This window comes from Taudactylus pleione, unplaced genomic scaffold (genome assembly GCF_031769625.1).
Source record: "Taudactylus pleione unplaced genomic scaffold, aTauple2 ptg000352l, whole genome shotgun sequence".
NCBI classification, from domain to species: Eukaryota; Metazoa; Chordata; class Amphibia; order Anura; family Myobatrachidae; genus Taudactylus; species Taudactylus pleione.
In genome coordinates this window covers 16,792,965-16,820,743 of record NW_028284753.1, presented here as the reverse complement: position 1 = coordinate 16,820,743, position 27,779 = coordinate 16,792,965, and the positions used below count along the sequence as shown (strand labels likewise).

The window sequence follows — 27,779 nt, the reverse complement described above, 5'->3', positions numbered from 1 at the left end:
TTGATGGTTGAAGCAGAATTTCCATATCTACAGTATTTCTGAAACCTCCAAGGCAGCTTTCTGTATATAAAAATGAAAAAATGTGTCTGTGCCAGTGCTTGGTGGGAGGTGAGAACTGGACTGAGGGCCCGATTCAGACCCACTCACTAGGCTGCGTTCGCACGCAGCCGTCAGGGGGCCGAGTATGCAAATCCCGCGATCGCTCAGCAAGTACTCAGGATGCCGACTATGTCTTTACTTGTGGCGGCAGTGCGATCGCAAGCCAGTGTTAAAACACCCACTTTCCCTTCGCAGCACACGTCATCTCCAGGAAGTGTATATAGCAATTGGTAACATCGAGAACCATCAGAGGCATACACAGTGCTTGTGGTTGACCCTACCCTACAGCAAGCAGTGCGAGCGCTGCAGGGTTTTAAACAGGCAGGTGACATGTACAATGATGCTTCCTTTTAACTATGCATGCCCAAAGAACTCTATTTTAATGCTCAGGCACGCTTGCGTTCACACCATCACTCCCCCGTTTTCAAGCACCTTCAATGTGACCAACCACACACGGTACTTTCTGTCACTCAAACTAGCGGGCCGTCTGTGTGTTCTGGGCGATTGCTTACCGACTCGCACACTGGCTATGACTGGCTCGCACATGCGCACTGCATTGCATATGCATGCACAGATCGCAAAAATCGGGTAGCTGCATGCGAGTGGGTCTGAATCAGGCCCTGAGTGAACCGTGGTTGGTGGGAGGTGAGAACCGGACTGAGTGGACCACACTTAGGGAGCTGAGAGCCGGACCAAATGCATATTGTGCACAGTGCTGCTATACTCACTTCTTAATACTCCTCACTATCAGGACTAGCTGGGAACTGTCTCTATAACTAAAACAAGGAGATCTGCTAACCTGTCAGGTGGCTCCAAGTTGTGCGGCTGTGCCAATTGTTGTAGTATATATGCATAAATGTGTGTTTTATATATGATATTGGATTTATCTTATTTTTGAACTTCAGTTCAGTTTTATATGTAATAAATTGATAATTAATATCAGCTTCTGGGAATCCTGAGTGTTTATACTGGTGCAGACACATTGTTTTTTTTTCTGTTTGTTTTAATTAAGGAAATAGACAGAAGCCCTCAGTTGTCAGCAGCAAGTATTTACGCAGGATAGCATTTGTATAAAAGCGCACCTAGTTTAGTATATCTAGCTTTCTGTATATGTTTACATTTGTATCTTTTTTGGAAAACATTTCTTCTTTAAAATGGATACTTCCTATTAAAAATCTCCCTGTGACATACAATTACATTTTAAATGTATTATCTGTCCATTAGGTACATTTTTTAGCCATTGTGGTAAATGGTTACTCTGAGAATCAATGTACGTGTTAGAGTCCAAAGTTTGATGTATAGTATGTGGAGGTTACAACTTGGCTATCTTTAATAAAAATGTTTAAATCTAAAAAGTGAATTAGTGTGGTGCTGTATGTAAAGCTCAAACAGATATTCTTCTGGTTAGAATTCAAATAACTGGTGTCCACAGATGACTGATCACCCTTCCACACAAACAGGACGTCATATATGTAATGCCACCAATGGGTCAGGTTTGCCACCCAGCTATGTCCATACCAGACACAAGCATCCTCCCATCTGAACAAAAAATATTGGCATAGCTGGGGGCAAACCTGTTCCCCATTGCAGTACCAATCTCCTGGTTAAAAAAGAGCCATAAACATTAAAATAACTGTTATTTAAAATGAAATCAATTCCTTTCATCGCAAATTGTTGTAAAATTTTATCCATAATACTGTTAGTGAGGGTTTATTTTATCATCTCAAGACCATCTTGCTGTTTAATAACAGTATATGTTACATCTCCTGTATGGAGAAGCATTTTTTCCTCCCATTGGATATATTTCAAACTTTATAAGGACATATTATGTGTCGCGTAGAGGGGATCGGCCTGCCATCACAAAAGGTTGCAATTGGTGGTCTATAAAAAATGATAAAGTCGAGGTGATGGAGTTGGTCCCTGCTATTATGGGGCGACCAGGCTATTTAGTCTAATTTTTATGAATTTTCAGTGCAATCCGCTATGTACATGTTTAAATTTGGAATACTGTATGGTATGCTTCCCTATATTGGAATTTCTAGTGTGTTGGGTTTGAAAAACGCATGCTGCGTACATATGGTGGAGGAAAGATCATACAGATAAACGGAACCTTTATATGATTCACCATTCTGTGTGATATTCCGAGCTCTGGTGTTATCTACACACTAGGTTTGAGACCAAGAATGTAATTTTATTACTTGAACATACTACACCATATATATTTTTTCTCCTTTTTCTGAGCTTGTGGTTTCACATAAGACGATTACATTCAATCAAGTGGATTCAGCTGGAGAAATATATGGAACACACGACAGTGATGGACTAAGTAACTTTTATTGACTTCATTGTTGCTTTAACTGATCTGAAACTTGTCAGAGTGCCTGCACCCATTGTTTGTTGTTTTTCATTTGCCTCTACAGTAATTGCCTTGTTATAAGGGAGGTGTTTTTTTAACATAGTAAAAAGTGACTACATATTGGCAATTTAGTTGATTCATGCACAGGAGCTGGCCAGTGATGCTACAGGAGCTGAAATAACTGAATTCACAGTTATTGATCTGCTGGAGAAGCTGTAGCTGTGTGTAAGAGTTGGGTACGTGAACCCGGCGCTGATAATGCCGGCAGTCAGAATCCTGGAAAATTAATCCCAAAAGTGGAAATCCTGACACATGCAAGTAAGTATTTTAACCCTAACTCACCTTTCCCACAGCCTAACCCTCCCCTTCTGCAGCCTGACCCTAACCCTCCCCTCCCACAGCCTAACCCTAACCCTCCCCCTAGTGCCTAAACTTAACCTCAAAACTAACCCTAATATTTGCCGTCAGGATCGCAGTTGTTGGTATTCTAGAGCTGCTGCTGGGATTCTGGCCCCGGTATTCTGCCTGCTGGCATTGTCTGAGCCAGGATGGTGACTACATCCCGTCAGTAATGGAGTGTGAGGGTAATACTTTAGAAAAAGAGATGTGTTAAATGTATTTTACAGTACCATAATGGCTCATATCAAAAGTTTTAAATGTTATGGTTTAGTGGTCCTTTAAGGTTTTTTTTTGCATGATGCCAGCATCTTTTTTTACAGACTAGTCCTATCCTATTTACTGTAGGTCAATCTTTAGTACTATAAAACTAGACGGGATCTGTATGAATGACTGCCGGACGAGAGCCCGGCAGTTGAAATCCCGACGCCGGAAGGCAGAAAAGGTTAAATCCCAACAGAGGGCCATATTCAATTAGAAGCGAAAAGTCCATTGCTGAACTTTTCACCATCTTCACCTGGTTTCAGGTGCGAAAACGTATTGCGTGCGTGCCCACGTATCCCCGTATTCAATTGCAAATGTGCGAAAATGGGACCTGGCGAAACTGAAATCGGCGAAAAGTTCAGTCAGTTTTGGGGAAATTAGGCTGACACTCCCCTAAAGATGCACTGACATGTGGGATCACTATGGGTATCCCCAAATAGCCCTGCTAAATGTATTTGGGGTTTTTAAATGGTCTCAATAGGTGCTATTTAGCATCTTTGAGCAAGTGGTGAAGAATAGCATTTTGCAACTTTTTTGGGGGAAAATTAGTATTCCCATCAAATTTGGGGTACATGAAAATGGGTGCAAGCATATTTTAAAATGTCTAAAGTCAAGCATGAAAAAGCGCCAAAAACGCACCTTCAGCAAGCACCTGCAAACAAAAATACACCTCCCTCTTACTTACAGACCCCCCCCAAAGGCTATTTAGCTAGTTTTTGAATTTGTACCCCCACTTTGATGTTTTTCACCCACTTTTTCAAAGTGCTTTTTTGGGGTGTCCTTTGTGGGTTTTTTTGCGTTTTTTGACCCAGTTAGCGTCAGGAGGGGTGTCCAAAGGGTGCAGGGTGGTATCCGCAACATTGCACCCCAAAAACCCAAATCTGCACTTTTTTCCACCAGGTATTCATAGGCGAAACTTTTTGCATTGCGTTATCGCGCCGGCGAAAAGATAATACAATTGAATACGGGGAAAAGTTGAAACTGACAAAAATGACGTCATCAGCGAAATAGTATCGCCAAAACTGACTTTTCACTTCTAATTGAATATGGCCCAGAGGTGAGTAAACTACCTAATCCTCCCCTCTTCCCACCCTAACCCTCTTTTAGGGATGTCTAACCCTAACCCCTCCCCTTAGTGCTTAACCCTAACCGCCCTCCTGGGGTGCCTATATCTAACCCCCTCCTCACACCCTAAACCTAACCCTCCTGGGAGGGTGCCTAAACTTCCCCCAGGGGTGCTTAACCCTAACCTATAGCTAACCCCCCTCCTCACACCCTAAACCTAACCCTCCTGGGGGGGTGCCTAAACTTCCCCCGGGGGTGCTTAACCCTAACCCCCCTTCCCCTAGCCTAACCCTCCTGGGGGGTACCTAACCCTAAATTCCCCCCAGGGTGCCCTAAACCTAACCCTCCCCCCTACATCTATGAGGACACGCCGAACGTACTTACCTTGTTCGGTCCCATGTCATTCTGGATTCCGGGTTGGGATTATGATAGGCATTGGTATTTCCACACCTATCAATAATCCCTAGCTGGCATTCTACCTTGTGGCCGCCGGTCACATGACTGCATCCCAACTAGACAACTCTATACATCCCTTATACTACTTTATGTTATACCTGTTCCCTTTAAGTTAACCCTTGTTGATTGTGAGCATTATGAGCTAAACCCCCTTTTACATTTGTACCAGTTTGTAAACCTTATCTTTTTAATTCAAATGGACAAACACAGGGCCTGATTCAGACCCGCTCGTGAGCGCTGAGTGCTCGCAAGCGGGTCGATGTTGCCCTAGTGCGCAAGCACACGACGGAGGCTGGTCCGTTGTGCGCATGCGTGAGACCCGAATAACGACGGCCAAGCCGTCGTTATGGGTCTCGCACCAATGGGGGCGTGCTGTCGATGGTGATTGATTTGGTGGGCGTGCCGGGTCTGTGGCTGCCCAGACGGAGGCGTTCCTATGGGAACGCCTACCGTGTGGGGCTGGCCCCACTGACATCACTAGTGATGTCAGTGGGAGTGTTTTTGGCTCTGATAGAGCCAAAAGCACTCCTGAGCTTGCAGAAGCGAGACCCTACCGCAGGGTCTCGTTGCAAGCCCGATGGTCGCAATGATCTTGACTATCGCGACCATCATTTTGGCTGCTCGCTCTAGCTGTGGGTGGTCACCTACAGCTATGCGAGCGGCCAGGAGGCCGCTCCAAAATGAAGGAGGGACGGCCCTGATTCAGAGCGAGTGCTCTGTCAGAGCATCCGGCTCTGAATCAGGGCCACACTTCTCTTTCCTAAGCTACATAACTCTCTTAAATATGCTTAGAAGTTTAAAATCACAACAGAAGGTAGGTGGGTGTCTTTCAAGCAACAGTGCAGATGTTGATTAAGTTGTGAGATCTTACCTTGGTCATATGATAATGCTTCTTAAATAAAGCAGTGCTACAGTACTTACAGGAAATTGTATCAATTTTCGTTGTAGGGAAATCTTAGCAACTTTGTTAATTTGTTTGAAGCCTTAGTTATTTTTAAGTTTATTAGCTCTGTATTTAAACAGCTCTTTTGTTCAAATAGAAAACAATATAACTTGCTCTATTTGTAGAATGAATTTTGTTTTGAGTAACAGTTTTCCTTTATTCAGTTTATTCTGTTTTAATAAAGAAAGACATAATGAGCAATTTTGTACACACATTTTTTTACTCTTTCATTTCACATCCCTGATGACATTTTCATGTGGTATAAAATATACAGGATACCCCATGCTGAGATGCTCCTCCCCCATACACACCAAAGCAGCCATTTTCCCCTGTGACACCAGCAAGCATCAGCTGAACCCCAGAAGAAAGGACTTATAATACAGTGTGCATCCCACACAGAACACCACCACTGCAAGACTCCAAATATGATATAATACAAAAACTGCTCTTCTCAGGGCAAATACCTGTAGACCCCACTGCACCATTCATTTTATTCTTCAGTTCACCCATGAATATAATTTGAGCCAAACCTTAAATCCTCAACCATCACATATCCCCTATCATGATCAAGTAAAAAAATATGTAAAAAAATAAATTAGCAATTATAAAACCATATTAACTATACCACGCAATAAGTTACATTCATAACATATGATCAATAGATGGTTCTCTCCCTCAGACCCTATATCAGAGACACCACTCACTTTTTATAACTAGTGAGTGATGTAAGATGGCGTGATGGCTACGTGTTGATGACTTGTGATGTGGAGTCATTATACACGAACATTCCACATCATAGTGGGGTCAGAGCCAGTCACCACTTCATGAGTCTTGATTTGGACCTGGGGAGAGATGTTGTGAGTTTATTTTCGATTCCATTCAATTTATTTTAACACATAATTATTTTTCTTTTGACTCACAGTCTTATTTACAGACACATGGTACTGCCATGGGCACCAAGTTCACCCCAAGTTTTGCGAACCTATAGATGGGACTCCATGAGGAGCAATATGTGTGGGGGGTCCATTTGGGCCAACTTGGTTCTTTTTGGCAGATATATAGATGATTTGTTTATTATTTGGGAAGGGGATATAGAATCAGCATCTTCTTTTGTTTCTTATCTTAATTCCAACACTTTCGGGCTTTCCTTCACACATACTGTTCACGCTACACAATTAATTTCTTGGATATTACCCTCTCGATTAGGGATAATTATATCTGCACTAAGAAATATAAGTAGGATGTGGATTGTAATAATTACTTAAACTACTCTAGCTGTCATCATTTAAAATGGAGAATCAACATCCCCAGGGGACAATACCTAAGAATTAAATGTAACTGCACAGATTTAAGTGGTATTTCTGAGCAATCCAAAGATCTTCCTATAGCCTTATGAGAACAAGACTATCCAGCGAATATATTAAATGATGCCTTTAGATTAGTTGAAGCTATAAACAGATCTGATATTTTGTCTAAGACCTTAAAAAATGAAAAGGATTCTGAATTTCACTTTAGTTTGTCATTTATTTCAAAATTTAATGTTTGTTCTAATCAAATAAAGAAAATCATAAAGAAAAACTATTCCCAATTAAAACTAGATAAGATATTATTTCCACATTTGGACAAAGACCCTCTGCTAATCTTTAAAAAGGCCAAACATCTAAGGCATCATCTATCCCCCAGCTTTATAGATACACAGAAAGAGGAGAACAAAAAACTGACTAAAGGGAGTTGATTATCAAAAATACCAAATCGTTGTTATAAATGTGGAAAATCTTTGTGCTCCTTGTCACTGAAAGTCAAGTTTACAATAGAAAGTTTTACAAACTGTCAATCTACTTATGTAATCTATTTAATCTCCTGTGTGTGGCAAACAGTATGTGGGTCGTACAATTAGAACAATGAATATTAGATTTTCAGAGCATAGAAGAAATGTTCTTAAATCTAGTATATTGCATAGCGTGTCTCGCCATGTGGTATATGAACATGGGGGTAACATTAACGTTCTCTCAATACAAGGGCTAGAGCATATCCCACCCACAAAAAGGGGAGGGGATAGGTTTCATCAATTGTCCAAAAGAGAAGCTTTCTGGATCTTTGCTCTAGGGACCCTTACACCTGGAGGTCTAAACGAAAATATAGAAATGAATAATATTTAATTGTAAGCTATATTATAATATTGGTTCAACTATCTCTCTATCTTGTGTTATTTTGTATTGTTAAACATTAATTCATATATTGGGTTATTCGTAGGTGGTGCATTGTGTCAAGATCATATTATCGAAGAGCCTTTATATATGTTCTTTCTAATATACAATGTACATGTAACCTATTTTTCATTATGGTAATAGTAAATGCAATTGTGTTATAATGGTAATGAAAATGTACTTTAGCAATAACAACAAAAATAAAAAAAGATAAAAAGATCAAGATAGCATGTATATTATATACATGCCCTCTATACGATATATCAAATTAAGGAAAACCTTTTGTCCTTAATAAATTTAAAATAAAATAAAATCCTTTTCTCTAGCCATGTGGGATTCAAACACGGGACACTTGCATGTTAAACATGACGCTTTAGTCTGTTGAGCCATAGGGCTCTTGCATATTTTAATTTAATTTTGTGATATATTTGTTTTGTATGAACCTGATTAAGTGGTGACACATCTGTCTCTGAAATCATTAATATGTGAATTGATAAACTTCTTAATGAGCGATAAGTGGTATATTTAGTACCACACTATAAGTGTATGAAATATAAATGAATTGGTTTAAACAAACGTTGAAAGCATGGCTTTAAGATACATCTGTTTTCATTTAAATAATCAGCAGTATTATTGGCTATATAAAAATAAGGAGTGGTATATAAGTCACCACAATAGAAACTCTGTTATACTGCCCCATTGAGGAAATTGTCACATGACAGAGAAACGTGTCAAGGGAATACTGACACTTTGTATCCAGTCCACGAAACTACCTTCATTGAATGCTAAACCTCTGGCTCTGATGTTGAGCCACTGCAGCATGCAGCGAGCCCACTCTGGCTTCTGACATAAGAGCTTCTTTCAGTGCGCAGTGAGACTGCACTGAACAACATTGTCCTCTTTGGAAACACACAAGCTTACAAGGAGGTGTGCCACGAGTGTGACCAACACTATCTCCGGACAGGCATCTCTCCTTAAACATCTTCAAGCAAAGAAGGAGCTGGGTAATTATACCGGGACCTATTGGTTGCTAAAGTAATAATTTTCAACTGGCTGCTGCTGACTGCTGTATCGGTACAGACTGTGGCTCATAAAACTAATTACCACTGGAGTGGAACTTTGAAATATAATCTGTACTCTCAGGAGGAGCTATCATGACTTTTTAATATCGGTATTGGTTTATTGAACCAGAGGCATTCAATCCATTTGGATACAATATTACTCTGAGCTGACATTTCATTGAAGTGAACCATCTTTTGATCATATGATATTAATGTAACTTATTGCGTGGGATACTTAATATAGTTTTATAATTGCTGATTTTTTTTACATGTTTTTTACTTGATCATAATAAATTGTGATATTATATATATCTGATCTTGAAGTCTACACTTAAGCGCTCCCTAAGAGGTGAACCATGTGTTGATTTACCTCTTTTTATTTTGTATATATAATCCTATCAGCTTAATTAGAGGCTGAAAATTGGGTAGCAGCTTTGATATATATTTCATATAGATAAATTGGTATTTTTATATATTTTTATTTAGCGCCCGGTTGTGTTATTTTGTTATCCCCTATCACATAGAAATCTGAACCCCACTTGAGAAAAGCCCCATTTACACATAAAAAATATTACACTGCATATGAAGACTGCCATATACATTATAGCTATGAACACACACATACAATATTCCCAGAGAACACATAAGGGCTATTAACATTTAATTATACTGAGCTATAAACATTATACACAGAAATAGCTGTATTAATAATGGGGTGGGTGGAGCTGCAGCTCCAAACACACCATGAATATAGTCCAACAGGATCCGCAGTATTGCAGACAGTGATGACAGGAAAAATAAATTCCCTGTGAACACTATCTGCACTCAGGGGCTGGCTGGCAACTTTTAACCTGGGGGGCAAATGTAGGCAGGGTAGGGAAGGGCCCAAAGAATGTGTGTGCTATGGTGCCCCCCCCCTCAAGTGTTCCAGGGAGGAGACGGGTCCATATGGGATTAATGTAAGGTAAAAATAAAGATTAGGGGCAGCCCCCTGTCGTAGTGCCCATATGTGATGCCCCCGTGTGCCACAGGAGAGAACACCCTTATGCAGGCCTCCAGTAGTGCCCCTAGTAGTGATCCCCCTATGCAGTGCCCCTTGTGCCCCCAGTAGTAAGCCCCTTATATAGTGCCCCCAGTAGTGGTCCCCCCTGTGCAGTGCCCCTTGTGCCCCCAGTAGTAAGCCTCTTATACAGTGCCACTAATAGTGGTACCCCCTATGCAGTGCCCCTTATATAGTGCCCCCAGTAGCAGTCCACCCCCCATGCAGTGCCCCAAATAGTGGTAACCCTTATGCAATGCCCCTTAAATAGTGGCCCCAGTTGTAGTCTCCCCCATATGCAGTACTCCCAGCATTGCCCTTTATATAGTGCCCCCAGCAGTGGTCCCTCGATGCAGTGCCCCCAGTGGTAGTCCCCTCCCCCTATGTAGTGCCCCTAGTAGTAGTCCCCTCCCCCCTATGCAGTGCCCCTAGTAGTAGTCCCCTCCCCTTGTAGTGCCCCTAGTAGTAGTCCCCCCCTTGTAGTGCCCCCAGTAGTAGTACCCCCCTTGTAGTGCCCCCAGTAGTAGTACCCCCCCTTGTAGTGCCCCCAGTAGTAGTAGTACCCCCCTTGTAGTGCCCCCAGTAGTAGTCCCCCCCTTGTAGTGACCCCAGTAGTAGTGGTCCCCCCTTGTAGTGCCCCCAGTAGTAGTCCCCCCCTTGTAGTGACCCCAGTAGTAGTAGTCCCCCCCTTGTAGTGCCCCCAGTAGCAGTAGTCCCCCCCTTTTAGTGCCCCCAGTAGTAGCAGTCCCCAGTAGTGGTAATCCCCCATCCCCCTTGTAGTGCCTCCAGTAGTAGTAGTCCCCCCCTTTGTAGTTCCCCCAGTAGTGCCAGACCCCCCCAGTAGACACACGTAATTTAAAAACAAAGTAAAAAAAAACACTTACCTGAATCCCCGCTCCCGCCGCCTCCATCTGCTCCTCCGTCTGTCCTCCTGGGCCGGGCCGCTCTGCATTATGGGAGAGATGTCATATGACGTCATGACGCCTCTCCCATTACCCACTGCGGGAGCCGGAAGATGGAGCGGCTCCTGCAGTGGGTGCAGCAGCAGCTAATGAGAGTCTGACAGACTCTCATTGGCTGCTGATCAAAACAAACACACAGCTGCCAGAGCCGACGGCTGTGTGTTTGTCACTTGTGTAGCGCTGACCGAACTCCATCCGGTCAGCACTACACACGCGGTGCAGTCTGGGTCACAGTGACACAGACTGTCCGTGGCCCGCAGCCCGCATGACGCTGCGGCCCGGGGGGCACATGGCACCCTGCCCCCCGGCCCAGCCCGCCACTGTCTGCACTGCAGTGGATCCTAGAACCCTGTCTACACAGACTTGCACTCAGTGGAAGAAATTAGAATCCAAAGCTTCGACCATTGATCTCCCTCCCCACATCAGCCGACCGTAGCGCCGCCCCCTGACTGTCTGAAGCTCCACTGGCACTGGGCCATCCAAATAGCCTCAAGATTGTAGTCTGAAGCTTTACCCCCATACGACCCAAAGCTCCACCCTGTGTCTTGCTAAAGCTCCCCTGGGCTTTTTACTATTGTGTCCCCTGGGTCACCAGAAGACCACCCATTCATCCCTTACCCAACTCCCTCTGCAACTGAGTTAACAACTGGGCACATAAATTATGAGTAATCAGCCCCAAAGTTGGAGGCCCAGCACAGGGGGGAAGCAGCTCTCACCAGCTATGAGGAGAAAGCACCATGCATAACTAAAGTACCTTCCAACAGGTGTGTATTTACAGTATATATATATATATACATATAGAAGCATGAATGTGCAGCAGTCCCCTCTCAATAAATCAAGCAGAGACCAAAGGATCAATAGAACGTTTCAGTACTTTTAGTACTATCTTCAACCATATACAGATACAAACAAATGGCTCACCTTAAATACACCCCTCTGCCCAATGTGCTAAACACAAGCCAGTCAGATCACATGACAAGACTGACAGCGCCTCCTGATGACGTCAGCAACTAAGCTGTAATCGCTACAGGACCACATCACCATAGAAACACATAAACGCAAACAGAGCCAGGACATATAATGCAATAACACTGTGCCTGGTTGCCTAGCAACCACAATTACCACAATAATGTACATGAAATGATTGTCAAACGAGCGGAATGGATATACAGCATTACAGATACCAACAATGTTACATATGTGGATATCAAAACACATTCACAATGATCACATTGTGTGTGGGATATCCTGATTATATAATATCATGGCTGAAAAGCATGAATCTGGATTACCATTTAACCCATTATTGTTTGCTGTTGGGGACCTTTTCAGTTACTCTGAATCAGATGCTGACACTATCTTGGAAAAAGAGTGCATTTCTGAACAGATTGAAGCTTTGCCTGCTGATACACTATTTAGAGATCTTGTGAAATTAAAAAAGAAGGAAGTTGATTTCCAGCTACATAGTATCTCATTAAGTGATTATTACAGAGCAAAAATGATCCCCTGCTGCTTTAGAATGAAGAATTGTCCCACTATAGGACGTTATGATCCACAGTTCTGCAAGAAATGGGTTTCAAAACTTAATAAATGCTCATTTGATTTAATTTTGCTTGTGATTGAACAGAGTAAGAAAGAATTGATCATCATTAAAGAAAAATTGCAGTATTTGAAAAGGTTCAATTACCTATCTTGTTATCTGAAAGTGGCACAGATTGGATGGAAAAACGTAATAATCAAATCTCTTTATACAAACGAGATTTGTTAAAATTTAAAAAAGAAAAATTAAATAAAGTTGAGACCGATTATGAACAACACAATGTTTACCAGTGGCTTAGTGGTGGCAGACAAAACATGCCAAGGCGTCCATTTTTCCGCCGACGGTATCCGAAAACCAAGGTTGATAGGGGATCATCACAGGAGGTCACAAGTAATGCAAGTGACTCTCAGCCAACTAGCAGCAGGGGTATCCCTTTAGGGAAAATCACACACTCTAGACCAAGAGGAAGATATACCCGTAGAGGGAGACAAAATAAAAGGCAGAAGTCGTGGCAGACCACCAATTCAGAAGAAGAAGTAGTATTAAACTTCTCTTCATTTGAATTAACTAAGGCAGAGCGGTTACTTCTGACCAAAGGACTATCATTTGTGCCTAATACACCGTTTGATGACTTTTTCTGGCAGATAGAAAAACGTTTAAATCGCCAGCTGAAATTGAAGGAATTCTTTAATAAACCTGAATCTACAAAAATGACTAAAGATACCTTACCACCTGCTTTGCGTAAATTACAACCACGCTCTAACTTTGAACCGGGTTCCTCTAATGCTAGTATAAAAACATATATTAGAATGCTTGAGGATGAAGTGTCCATGTTATCTAAGCAGCCTTGTGTGGTGCACCCTAATCTTATGCAACCAGAGAGGGCGGCCAGTAAGTCACTCTCAGAAAAACCTAATTTAATAATCCGTCCAACGGACAAGGGAGGGGCGGTTGTGCTCCAGGACATTTGTGACTATAGATCTGAGATTTATCACCAGTTGAGTGACAGTGCCACTTATTGTAAATTGAATGGTGACCCTACAGTGGCTTTCAAATCAGAATTATCTACTATTCTGAAACATGCTTTGGAAGAAGGAATCATTGAAGAGGCATTATCTGAAGCATTGTTTCCGGAGTTTCCCATCACCCCTTTACTATATACACTCCCTAAGGTTCATAAGGGGATTATTCCACCTCCAGGATGACCCATCATCAGTGCTAGGGGTTCTCTAGCACAACCATGTGCAGTTTTTTTAGATTCTATCCTGCAGCCTTTAATTCAATCGCATAGAAATTTTCTGTTGGACACAACATCGTTATTGAATAAATTACTTGAATTAGGAGACATTCCACGAGATACGTGGCTAGTATGTGCCGATGTAACGAGTTTATATACAATTATCCCACATGGGGATGGTTTAAGGGCGTTCAGGGATACTTTGTCTCATAATTCTCTGTATGATCATGATTACATCAACTTGTGTGTTGACATGTTGAAATTTGTTCTGACGAAAAACTATGTTTTGTTTGATGGCGGGTATTACCTGCAACTCATGGGTTGTGCCATGGGCTCAGCGGTGGCACCCGCGTACGCAAACAATTATATGTTTGGTGTCGAGAAGGAGATATTTTTTTCAGATGATATCGTGGCTCGTAAAATCCTGTTCTATACTAGGTTCATAGACGATGTGTTTATGATCTGGCAGGGCAGTGATAAAGCACTAACAGAATTATTTGATGCTCATAATAGCTCGCCAAGCCCTGTGAATTTACCGTTAGAATGGATCAACACTCCATTGATTTCCTGGATGTTCTTATCACCAAAAAAGGTTCAGCATTGACCACCTCAGTCTTTATTAAAAAGACTGATCGAAACACTCTGTTACATAGGAATAGTTGTCATCCTCGAAGTCTTAAATTGGGACTTCCGTACTGCCAGATGATGAGGGTATGAGGGTATGGCGTATTAATGATGACACTGATACTGCTGTCCGGCAGATCGATGTACTTATACAGAAATTCATTGCACGTGGATTATGCAGGTTGAAAGAAAAACTTTGCTAACTAAATCTGAATCTAGTGACAGAAGAGAAATACTCCCGTGGGTTAATAAATTTAATGTCTTATCTCCTAATATTAATCTGGCATCTAAAAAGCATTGGCCCATTGTAAAATATGATAAGTCCTTGGGTTTGGCCAATACTGACATTATGTCTTGTTATTCCAGAGGGAGAAATTTACAGGATATATTGATGAAGGCCGATATTTCTAATCGCATGGATACTCCTCTTAAAAAACATTTTTTGGCAGTAAGAAAGAACGGATGTCACAGATGTTCATGTGTGACATGTAGATACTTAATCCCTGGGGATAGCTTTACTCATCCGCATTCCATTCGGGTAAACAGTTTTCCATTCTTCACCATTTAACATGCAATAGCACATTTGTCGTGTACCAGATTATCTGTCCATGCGGACTTTCGTACGTGGGTAAAACCACCATGGCAATGCATCGTTCAAGTATTCGGACAGCATTGTCATGTGGCTCTAGTGATCAGCCGGTGGCCCGGCATTTTCTGGCATTCAATCATAATTTGGCATGCCTCCGCTACAGGATGATAGATCATGTCCCACAGCCAAAAAGAGGGGGTGATAGAAACCGTTTGCTATTACAGTGTGAGGCCAGATGGATTCATCGATTGGATGTAGTTGCACCGCGTGGTTTAAATGAGGCTCTCACATTATCGTGTTTCTAATAACTAATTACTGGAATTTAATAACATCAGTATCTCTATATGTATGTGAATGTTAGTCATTGCTGTAATGTGTGTTGACATGCATAGGTCTTTTTGTATAGCATTGCATGCCTGTAATATTCCCTTATTATATCCGTGTATTATTGAGGCTACTATGTAACTGGCTATAGCAGGGGCATGTGATACACATTTATATATGTAATGATTTTTTATATATAATGATTATTATTGTAATCATTGTGAATGTGTTTTAATATCCACATATGTAACATTGTTGGTATCTGTAATGCTGTATATCCATTCCACTCGTTTGACAATCATTTCATGTACATTATTGTGGTAATTGTGGTTGCTAGGTAACCAGGCACAGTGTCATTGCATTATATGTCCTGGCTCTGTTTGTGTTTATGTGTTTCTATGGTGATGTGGTCCTGTAGTGATGACGGCTTAGTTGCTGACGTCATCAGGAGGCGCTGTCAGTCTTGTCGTGATCTGACTGGCTTGTGTTTAGCACATTGGGCAGAGGGGTGTATTTAAGGTGAGCCATTTGTTTGTATCTGTATATGGTTGAAGATAGTACTGAAACGTTCTATTGATCCTTTGGTCTCTGCTTGATTTATTGAGAGGGGAGTGCTGCACCTTCATGCTTCTATTTATCCCTATGTGAGGGCACCCCTGCAGGATTTGGTTGATTATCTGGAGTGCCGGACCTGGAGACTTTGTATATGGAGGACTTTTTGCCCTTCTGTCAAGGCACCCGCAAGTATTTGTATCTATATATATATCTTCTGCCTCTTAAGGTCTCTCTCAGGATTGTTCCTTTTTTGTTTTTAACAAGTTGGTGTGACACGGTGATTATTTGTGCACATTTTTTATTGAGCCTGGACTGTGCTGAATTGAATATATGAGATACCACTAGATTTTGTGGCAGGTGAAGGATTCTCAGCTACTAATTATAGTGCTCTCATTTGAATTTTTGTCAGCTTGTGTGTGGGATATCCTGATTATATAATACCATGGCTGAAAAGCATGAATCTGGATTACGATTTAATATATATATATATATATATATATATATTAATGTGTATACTGTGTGCGTGTGCATATATATATATATATATATATATATTAATGTGTATACTGTGTGCGTGTGCATATATATATATATATATATATATATAATATATATATATATATATATATATATATATATACAGTCGGGTGCATAAATATTGGGACATTGACAGAGCTTTCATATTTTGGCCTCTATTCACCACCACAATGGCTATGAAATGAAACAAACAAGATGTGCTTTAACTGCAGACTTTCAGATTTAATTTCAGGGTAATTACATCCAAATCAGGTGAACGGTGTAGGAATTACAATGGTTTCTATATGTGCCTCCCACTTTTTAAGGGGCCAAAAGTAATGGGACAAACTAAACAATCCTAAATCTAACTTTCACTTTTTAATACTTTGTTGCAAATCCTTTGCAGGCAATTACGGCCTGAAGTCTGGAATGCATAGACATCACCAGATGCTGGGTTTCATCCCTGGTGATGCTCTGCCAGGCCTCTACTGCAAATGTCTTCAGTTCCTACTTGTTCTTGGGGAATTTTCCCTTTAGTTTTGTCTTCATCAAGTGAAATGCATGCTCAATCAGATTCAGGTCAGGGGATTGACTTGGCCATTGCATAACATTCCACTTTTTAGCCTTAAAAACTCTTTGGTTGCTTTTGCAGTATGCTTCGGGTCATTGTCCATCTGCAATATGAAGCACCGTTCAAAGAGTTCTGAAGCATTTGACTGAATATGAGCATATAATATTGCCCGAAACACTTCAGAATTCATTCTGCTGCTTTTGTCAGCAGTCACTACATCAATAAATACAAGGGAACCAGTTTCATTGGCATTCATACATGCCCACCCCATGACACTACCACCACCATGCTTCACTGATGAGGTGGCATGTTTTGGATCATGAGCAGTTCCTTTCCTTCTCCATACTCTTCTCTTCCCATCACTCTGGTACAAGTTGATCTTTGTCTCATCTGTCCATAGGATGCTTTTTTAGATGTTGTTTGGCAAACTCTAATCTGGTCTTCCTGTTGTTGTGGCTCACCAATGGTTTACATCTTGTTGTGAACCCTCTGTATTCACTCTTGTGAAGTCTTCTCTTGATTGTTGACTTTGACACATATACACCTACCTCCTGGAGAGTGTTCTTGATTTGGCCAACTGTTGTGAAGGGGTTTTTCTTCACCAGGGAAATAATTCTTCTGTCATCCACCACAGTTGTTTTCCGTGGTCTTCCGGGTCTTTTGGTGTTGCTGAGCTCTCCGGTGCGTTCTTTCTTTTTAAGAATGTTCCAAACAGTTGATTTGGCCACACCTAATGTTTTTGCTATCTCTCTGATGGGTTTGTTTTGATTTTTCAGCCTAATGATGGCTTGCTTCACTGATAGTGACAGCTCTTTGGATCTCATATTGAGAGTCAACAGCAACTGATTCCAAATGCAAATGTCACACCTAGAATCAACTCCAGACCTTTTACCTGCTTAATTGATAATGAAATAACGAGGGAATAGCCCACACCTGTCCATGAAATAGCTTTTGAGTTGATAGTACCATTACTTTTGGCCCCTTAAAAAGTGGGAGGCACGGCCTAAATCCTGAGCTCCGCTATAGACCACGCATGCATGTTCCCGGATCCCGCACTAACCCTGTCCCCAGTCGCTGGAGTGTACTTCTCCTCCCCCTTGACTATCTGCGCCACCTGATAGAGCCGCCGGTCTGAAGTGGGGAGTCCTTAAACGGTCTCAATACAAGCGCCGAGTGCTCAGCGCAGCACCCGCCGGTGCCATCTTGCGACTCCCATCTCCTCTCACCGGGCTGCCTCCTGCTCCATGCTGCGACCTCCTCCTGTCGGCCGAAGGCTTAGACGAGCGCTCGGAGGTTAGTGCTGCTGCCGACATCCCTGAACTGCCTGCGAGGAGCCTCCTAGCGGGGCCCATACCCTGCGGCCTAGCGCTGACCTGAAGCCGGGGACTGGAGTACAAAGCCCATCCTGTGACACGCAAGTGAGACTCCATACAAAGCGTCCTGTAAGCCAGGAATCCAGGGCAAAAGAGTCACCCCGTTATCGCTGACTAAAGCCTTGCCTGTCTTATTCAGAGGTGAGAGTTTACACTAATATTCATCAGCTTGTGCCACCTATGAAGCTTTAGACATAGAACTAAAGGCAGTCACTGTGAGAACAGTTCCTGTCATACTCCAGTGATTTCTCTGTGAAAGTCCTCAGATTACTGGATTTCCTATACTTGCTCCATTGAATATTGAATATGTAATTGTCCAAGATAACGCCTGATGAGCGGGTCCGGGACTAGATGTCTCTTATAATGGACTGATTATTAACTCACCCATACAGTAATGTACTGAAGACCGGATCTAACACTATCATCTCAGGCTCTCTATCTGCCTAAACCTACTCCTGGTGTTTCGATATTATATTTATTTAACACCATGCTGACGAAGAAAGGGGGGAAAACCCCCCGCCAACCAGCCCCTATTCAATTCCCTAAACCAGCTATATCCAGAAACGAAACACTCACAACCACTCCAGTGAAACCCTCGGGATCTGCGGTAATGCCTTTGTCAATGGGATGCTCTCCACAGACAGGGGCGGGTCTAGATCTGGATCCATCGGCTCCCCTCACTACCCAGACAATGCTACATCTATTTACCGCTTTTCGTGCAGACATCCTCACTGGTTTGGAAACTTCAGTCCAATCTCTCCGAGCGGATCTTGTGGGAATTGCGGGACATACAGATCACTTGGAGTGCAAGATGCAGGAGTTGGTGGAATCCCACAATGACCTTCTCACAGCTCACTCTGAGCTACAGACCGAGATGACTTCCACCAGAGATAAATTAGCAGATCTCGAGGACAGATCAAGAAGAAATAACCTAAAGATTAGAGGCATCCAAGATTCTGTCGCGCCTGGTGAGCTCCAGGGATATGTGATTAAGCTCTTCCAGAAATTACTCCCATCAGCGTCTGAGCATGACCTGCTTATCGATCGAATTCACCATCTGCCGAGACCAAGGGGGGATCCTCCAACTTCCCCAGAGACACCCTGATGAGGATTCATTTTTTTCACATCAAGGAAAATATTCTAAAGGCGGCAAGATTAACGGAAGGCTCTGACGCTTTGGGCGGCTTACAAATTTTTCCAGATCTATCCCCCTACACTCTGGCTAAAAGGCGCTCATATCACGCTATCACTGCTGCTCTCCGAGAAAACGACATCTCCTATCGCTGGGGATTCCCTGTCAAGATTTTGATACAATACGAGTCCTCCACATATGTGATTTCTTCTATTGAAGCTGGAGTTAAGCTTCTTGCAGACTGGGACATTCGTATTTCAGCTACTAAATCTACTTCTGCCGATTGAATCCTCCCGGACTGGTAGGACGATTCCAGCTCATAGCTAAGATACTTTTGGGCATGAGTATATAATGTTTTAGATTTGATACATACCCGACGTCATATGTGGATACTGTAAGCTGTTTATCTAGCAATAGCTGTATCCATTTCTTTTATTATCTGCTAGTTTTACCTCTCTAGCGCCACTATACATGTTGTATTTTCAGGTTACCAGATCCTGTTATAAAAATCGAAATTCTGTTGATACTGGAAACTGCAAACTATGTTTCTATTGTGATTTATATTTACGCAATTTCGATTGACACTTACTATGTTTATAGATATTGGATAATTTCCCACTGTCTAGCCAGCTTCTGGCTAATATTGGTAGTGATGTTATTGCCATTTTTCAATGTCCCATATTATTTAGGATCGTTTCGTTGAATTATAGATCCGGTCAAATGTTTATCTTGATCTTTATATTTCTTTATAATTACAGTTATTTATGATGGTTAGATTACTGTATGGGTGAGCCCTATGTTGGCCACCACCCCACTGTTTTTCTCTTTTTGGTTTTGTCTCCGAGGTATCCCGGAGACAAACACTATGACCCAAAATTTTTCTCTGGGTCATTTCAGTTTCTCTATTGCCCATTCCCCCCCCCCTACATCCTGTGTTACCCTCATATCCCCACCCCCTTTCCTTTTGGGAATCTGGACCTCTAACACTTTTACGCTTATACAAGCTTCTTACCATACCCCATGGTTAAGTTTTTTAGTCTAAACACACATGGCCTTAACTCCCCAAATAAACAACGTCTTGCTCTTGATACATTTCACAAAGAAAAAGCTAAAGTAGTCACCCTCCAGGAAACCCATTTCTCTTCTTTAGCCCCCCCAGTCATTAGCAATACTAGATATCCCACTGCTTACTATGCTAATGGCCCTTTTAAAAGGAATGGAGTAGCCATTCTGCTTCATTGTTCAGTGCAATTTGAACTAACATCGAAGATAGCAGATAAGGATGGCTGTTACCTTATTGTAATTGGGAAATTGGAGGATAAAGTGATGACACTAGTCTCGATTTATGCCTCTAACTCACGTCAAGCGTCTTTCTTACGTAAATTTCTAGAAATGCTTCAAAAGGTTAGACAGGGACACCTTGTACTAATGGGGACCTTAATTTGGTGTTAGATGATAAGCTTGACAGGACACCACCGGTTCAGGGTTACTCTGGGAGGGGAAGTCCTACTGGTGCCCTGCGGCGTTTACTCGCTGAGTTTGATTTATACGACGCATGGAGGACAAACTCACATCAAGTTAAAGATAACACGTATTTCTCACACGTACACAATTCTTACTCTCGTATCGACTACATACTAATGGATAAGTCGACATTGCAGCACACCTTAGATCTACCATTGTCCCAGTAGTATGGTCCGACCATGCCGCGGTGACATATACGTGGAATCTCTCCCGATCTACATTGCCCCCTAGACAGTGGAGATTCCCTAGCTACTTATTATCTTCCCCGGAGGCAATTGGTGCACTGGCTGAAGCTATGTCAACCTATCTAGAGACTAATTCTCCCCTAGATACCTCATACCCTACATTTTGGTGTGCCCTGAAAGCTGTTTTAAGAGGGGTGGCCATCCAGACGGGAGCTAGACTTCGAAGGCAATAGCTTAACAAACAGACAGCTTTAGAGGAAAGGTTCCATCCGGTGGAGTCACTGAATAGAACTCAACCCTCGCACGTGCTCAAAAGAGAACTAGTCTCTATTCGACATCAACTTCATAAGATGTTTCTATCCCGTATGCAATTGGCCTATACTAAAATGCAACAACGGTTCTATACCTTGGGAAACAGATCTGGCAAGTTTCTAGCTGGTAGACTTCGGACTAGACATGCTAGAAATATAATTAAATCTATACGATCCTCTGACGGACGTACCCTTCTAAATCCCTCAGATATAGCTAGAGAATTTTCTAGGTACTATGCGAAGTTGTATAACTTAAAAGGTGACTCCTCAATCCCTCAACCAAACACCACTCTTATTTCTTCTTTCCTGAGAGATTTGGAGCTCCCTGCATTGAGTGATGAGGATCTAGAATCCCTTAACTCTTCATGGTCTACTGAGGAGATCTTGGGGGTGATTGGTTCCCTGCCTTCGGAAAAGGCTCCTGGTCCGGATGGATTCACGAACTCTTTCTACAAGAAATTCGCAACAGAACTTTCCCCTATACTCAGATCTTTTTTTGTATACTACTAAAATGGGCTCCTTCCCTAAGGAAATGCTCCAAGCCCAAATAATCACTATCCATAAGCAGGGAAAGGATCCCTCTCTATGCCAGAGTTATAGACCCATTGCATTGCTCAATACTGATGTGAAAATTTACTCTAAATTAATCGCTAATAGACTATCCCCCTATATCCCAAAATTAATCCATCCGGACCAGGCAAGATTCGTTCATGGTAGACAAACATCCGACAATACCCGTAGAGTATACGACCTTGCCGAATTCATGCTCAGGGAAAAACGCGAGGCTGTACTTCTTTCCCTAGACGCCAAAAAGGCGTTTGATCGTCTAAATTGGGATTTTCTTAATCCTGTTTTAGTAAAATTTGGGTTCCAAGGTGAAATAGCGACCTCTATCTCAGCACTCTATAGCTGCCCATCGGCATCTGTATTAAGCAATGGATTTCCATCTCCAATTTTTGAAATAACAAATGGTACTAGACAAGGCTGTCCCCTTTCCCCGTTTATGTACATTCTGGCTGTCGAGCCATTTGCCGCTACAATTAGAGGGTCTAATGCATTTCCGGGAACTAAGGTGGGTTCTTCAATACATAAACTGAGTTTGTTTGCAGACGACGTAATCCTATTCGTTACCAACCCAGGCTCTTCACTTCCAGCGTTACACAACATCATAGATCATTATAGCGCTTCGTCATTCTATATACTTAATACTACTAAAACAGAGGCCCTGCCTTTCCATATACCACCCGAAACATTGACAAGATTTAAAACAAAATTCAAATACATATGGAAGGAGAACTCCATATCATATCTAAGGATTCACATATCTAATACTACGTCTAACTTAGCAGAATTAAATTTTAAGCCCCTTTTGACCCATATAGATGACCTATTAAAACGTTGGCTAAGTTTTGAAATATCTTGGTTGGGTAGACTAGCCGCGTTCAAAATGACGATTTTACCAAAGCTTATGAATTTGTTCCGAGCAATCCCCTATCTTGTCCAAAAAAATTATATTCGACAGATCCACTCCTTAATTTTGAAATATATTTGGAGGGGAAAAACCCCTTGAATCGCCTATTCTCGATTAACTAGACAGCGCAAGTTAGGTGGGCTCCAAGTCCCCGATCTGTTCGCTTACCATTATGCTTGTCTGGTGGCTCAGATAGGTGACTGGTCCCTTCCCCGTGGAACCAAACCATGGGTAGATTTGGAGAGGGAACTATGCTCATATCCCCTATGGGAGTTTCTGAGGACCCCCAAACAACTACGTCCTCTGGCGAAAGATACTCCTCGAGCCGTTGTAGATTCATGGCCTAGGATCTAACTGCAATCTCTACTAGGAGACTCTCTTTACCAACTAGTAACCTCTCCTTAGGAACCCTCTCACATTTAATACCTGATCTAAACATTTCCCGATGGCAATCTTGCGGCATCTCTTCTATCTCTGATCCGATTATTAATAGATCTATTAGAACTTTTGCCTCCCTTCAACAACAATACAACCTACCACACAGGGAATTATTTACGTATACCCGTATATACCATTGGTTATTGAGTATATTTAAAATCCCGGGCTCCCTACACATTCCACCTGCCCACATCCTATCCAGATTGTCATCAGGGAACTCCAGAGGTTCAATCCGGTTTTGGTACTCCATATACCAAGATAGAGAGGAAATGGGTAAATCTCCCTTGCAACTCCAATGGGAAGCTGACTTACAAACCACATTAACACCTCCTCAATGGGAATCCATATACTTAACAGCCCACCGCTTCTCCAGATGCCATAACCACCGTGAAATGCAATATAAATTGTTACAGAGACTCTACTTCACGCCAGCTAAACTACATAAAATTTGGCATTCTCAATCGAAGTTTTGCTGGAGAAACTGTATGGAAGTAGGCGATCTATTCCATATCTTCTGGAGCTGTACTCGCATACGTCCTCTATGGAACGAAGGTGTTCACATTAGCCCATAAAGTCCTACAAGTACGCATCCAGAAATCCCCTGCTCTGGCACTGTTACATATTTACCCTTCGGGTATATCTAAGGCGGATTGCTACGTTCTAGGACATATATTTATAGCCACAAGAGCAGCTATTGCTCAACATTGGAAATGCCCATCTCCCCCCCTCTCTAAAATAATCCGCAAGATTCATTTTGCCTTTTCAATGGAAACTGTAGGTTTACCGGGCCCCTCCTCATCCTCTTCCCCTGTAGTGAAGTGGTCTAGTTGGTCAAAGTTTACTGCAGCTGGGGAAGCTGCATTACTTCTCCTCGAAACCCCTTAGATTCCTATCTTATTGAAAGGTTTATTGTTGTCTTATTTACAAATGATGTTTTATTACAATGTAATCTTAGGGTACAAGAACAACCTGTTGTCCATACTATTTGCTTCTTATTCATTGTTTGTACGATTGGAAATGTTGTAATTTTTTCCTGATTCCCTTCCCTCCCTCCTCAATTTTTCTCCTTTCTGTACCCCTTCCCCTCCGTGTTTCACGGACAAAATTCTAATAAAAAAAACTATTGATGATAAACAAAAAAAAAAAGTGGGAGGCACATATAGAAACCGTTGTAATTCCTACACCGCTCACCTGATTTGGATGTAATTACCCTCAAATTAAATCTGAAAGTCTGCAGTTAAAGCACATCGTTTGTTTCATTTCAAAGCCATTGTGGTGGTGAATAGAGGCCAAAATATGAAAATTCTGTCAATGTCCTAATACTTATGCGCCTGACTGTGTATATACATATATATATATATATATATATATCTGTGACAAATGGATGGCACTCTCATGTATAAAATGTACGTCCGGGTGCCCTCTGTGAAGGGTGTAATTCCTTCCAATATGTTTATGATCTGGATGTCAGTCGACATGTGTATTGGTTACACAATACACGCGTTGATTATGCGATTTATAATGTTCCTCCGGTCTTCTGTTATTTGTTTTTAGACACATTGTTTGTTGCCTTGGCAACGGGTCACGCTTGTGACGTCACGTCGTGGCGCCCTGAGACGGAACCCGGATGCTGTGGCTGTACACGTGGTGTGGTGCTGGGTCTATGTAAGTAACTGTTTTTGTAATTTGTCTTTTGATCTTGAAAACGATGCATTAAAGCATCGAAACGTTGATTGTACCTGCACGTTTGCTAGTGATTTTTAGGAGTGCCGCTGAACTTTTCTGGTTATATATATATATATATATATATATATGGCAGTCAGATGGGTGAGTCTGGGTTTGGCAGACACTGATGGTCTAAATACTGGCACTGAAATCCTGACAGCTTCGAGATCCCGGCACCAGTATTCCGACCACCCATTCCGAAGGTAAGTATCGACAAGTAGGGTGCGGGGTTAGGGTTAGGCACTAGGGGGAGGGTTAGGGTTAGGCACTGGGGAGGGAGGGTTAAGTTTAGGGTGCAAGGAGAGAGTGTTAGGTTTAGGGTGCGAGGAGGGGGAGGTTAGGTTTAGGCACCGGGGAGGGAGGGTTAAGGGTTAGGGTTAGTCCTAGCATACAGATGTGCCCAGCTAGTTTGTTGCTCCATACGCCATGTAACGTAGCACTGGAAAAAAGTCATTAAGTGTAATATATATTTTTTTCTACCAGGTGTCACTTTTCCTAAACTACACAGCGCATGCGTCAGATTTCCAATGCATTTTCTGTATCACCGCCCGATCATTGACAGAAGCAGTGATTCGGTACACTATAGTACAACATTTTCCTCATGGAATCAGAGCTGTAGAAGAATGTCTAATAAAGTTTTCAAATATTACATTAAGTGTGTGTCTTGTACTTTTTTATAAAAATATTTCACACGCACGCATAGCTCTGTATTACATACTGACTGTGCGTTTGAAGCTGCACACTTGCATCAATGTCGGTACTGTCTGCGCTGTCCCAGACTCTAGTGATTTCATGACTTTAGGAACTAGTAGCGGGCTCTGTTTGAAAGAGTGGTCTCTATATTACAAACTGATGTTGCGTTTTAATCCGCACACTTGCGTCAATGTCTGTGCTGTCCCCAGACAAACACTATAGTGATTTCATGACTTTAGGAACTATCAAAGAGCTGTTTAAAAGTGGGGTTTTAAGCCACACACTTGCGGCACTGTCGGCATGTCGGTGCTGTGGTGACTGCCAGCTCTGGGGGTTGCAATGGGATCTCTGGCGCAAGCCCAATGGAGCCGCTCCATATGCCAGTCGCGCTATGCTGTGGCATATGGAGGCTCACAGTACACATTGTATGCTGTAATTCACAGACATAACATTACATACACGACAGGTGCAGCTTTTGATATGGCTGGTGTGTGGGCTAGCAGTTAAGTGATCATTTTGCTACAGTGCTTGTTCCACGGGTTCGAGGCCAGGAAAATGAATATAGATTAAAACTTCACTACACGATTAAAAAGAATCAGGCTACTTTATGCCACTGCTATGTGCTCATGAAAGGGACAGTGCCCCCCTCCAATGATTGCTTCCACTGGAAATAAAATAACACACACTGATTCATTGCCCCCACAGCCAAAAGATAAATAAAAACAAACATTAATTCCCTCCAGCCCCCTACAGAAGACTGAGTAACCTCACCTGCTGGGCTGTCACAGATAGCTGCAGAGCTAATTAAAGGAGACCAGCCTCCAGTCACTTCAGAAAGTCCAGGCCAGTGAGCGTCTCCCTCCAGAGAGTCCAGACTAGGCCAGTGGGTTGGAACTTGATCCCACTTCCTTCCTCAGCCCCCCATCTCCTTCCTCAGCCCACCATCACCTTCCTCGGTCCTCAGCAACATCACCTTCCTCAGTCCACAGCCACATCAGCATCCTCAGCCAGCCCCCAGCCACATCCCCTTCCTCAACCAGCCCCCAGCCACATCACCTTCCTCAGCCAGCCCCCAGCCACATCCCCTTCCTCAACCAGCCCCCACCCACATCACCTTCCTCAGCCAACCCCATCACCTACCTCAGTCCACAGCCACATCACCTTCCTCAGCCAGCCCCCATCACAGACCAGCTTCCCTGGCTCAAGTCCTCATGCTGCTGTACTCTCCTCCTGTCTGCTCAGTCCTCACCCCCGCAGGTCCCGGCCAACAGAGTCAGCAGTGCAGCATGTGCCCTGAACGCTCCCTGACCCCTGCTGTGAAGGGTATCTAGATGCTGCCATTAAGTGTGTGTACTCCCTATCAAAGCACGCATGGTGTGTGATGTCACATGTCACTAAGGGGTCACGCGGTCGCCCAGCGCTGCCAGATCCAGACTGAGGGCCTGATTCTGATCCGCTCGCGATCACTGGACGCTCGCAAGCGGGTCGATGGTGCCGAAGTGCGCTTGCGCACGACGGAGGGAGCTCCGTCGTGCGCATGCGTGAGACCCGGCGAGCGACGGGGAATCCGATCCGATCTGATCCTGGCGAAGTGAATCAAGGGCTTGATCCACCAGTCCTTAGCGCTCCATTTCAACTCCTCCTTTAGTTTCTCCAGCTGTTTTTGCAAAAGTCTAATGAGGGGAATGACCTGACTCAAGCTGGCAGTGTCTGAACTAACTTCACGTGTGGCAAGTTCAAAGGGTTTGAGAACCTTGCACAACACGGAAATTATTCTCTACTGCGCTTGAGTAAGGTGCATTCCCGCTCCACGGCCTATGTAGCCCTGGATGGTCTTTTGCTACTCCTCCATCCGCTGAAGCATATAGAGGGTAGAATTCCATCTTGTTACTACCTCTTGCTTCAGCTGGGGGCAGGGCAAATTCAACAGTATCTGCTGGTCCTACAATCTTCGACAAGCAGTTGCCAAATGTCTAAAATGTCCCAAAATTTTACGGGACACAGAGAGCAAAAATTTGCACCACCAAATTAATTGTGTGAACAAAACATGGGACATGTTGGAATTCGCCCAGATGTAATGCTCTCACAATATTGGTAGCATTGTCAGAAATCACAAATCCCGA

At 42.7% G+C, this 27,779-nt stretch overlaps 1 protein-coding gene across 2 annotated transcripts in view; it reads right to left on the bottom strand.

The window, feature by feature from the left end:
* The window catches only part of FRMPD3 (FERM and PDZ domain containing 3), a 746,708-nt gene that overhangs the window by 660,151 nt on the left and 58,778 nt on the right, over positions 1 to 27,779 (bottom strand). Inside the window, exon 1 of one of the 2 annotated variants that reach the window (XM_088444301.1) lies at positions 6,365 to 6,373. The exons of the other annotated variant lie outside the window; for it this stretch is intronic. Coding sequence (XP_088300427.1) covers positions 6,365 to 6,373 — 9 coding nt within the window. Of the gene's footprint in view, positions 1 to 6,364; positions 6,374 to 27,779 lie in introns of those variants that run through there. 2 annotated transcript variants of the gene reach the window in all.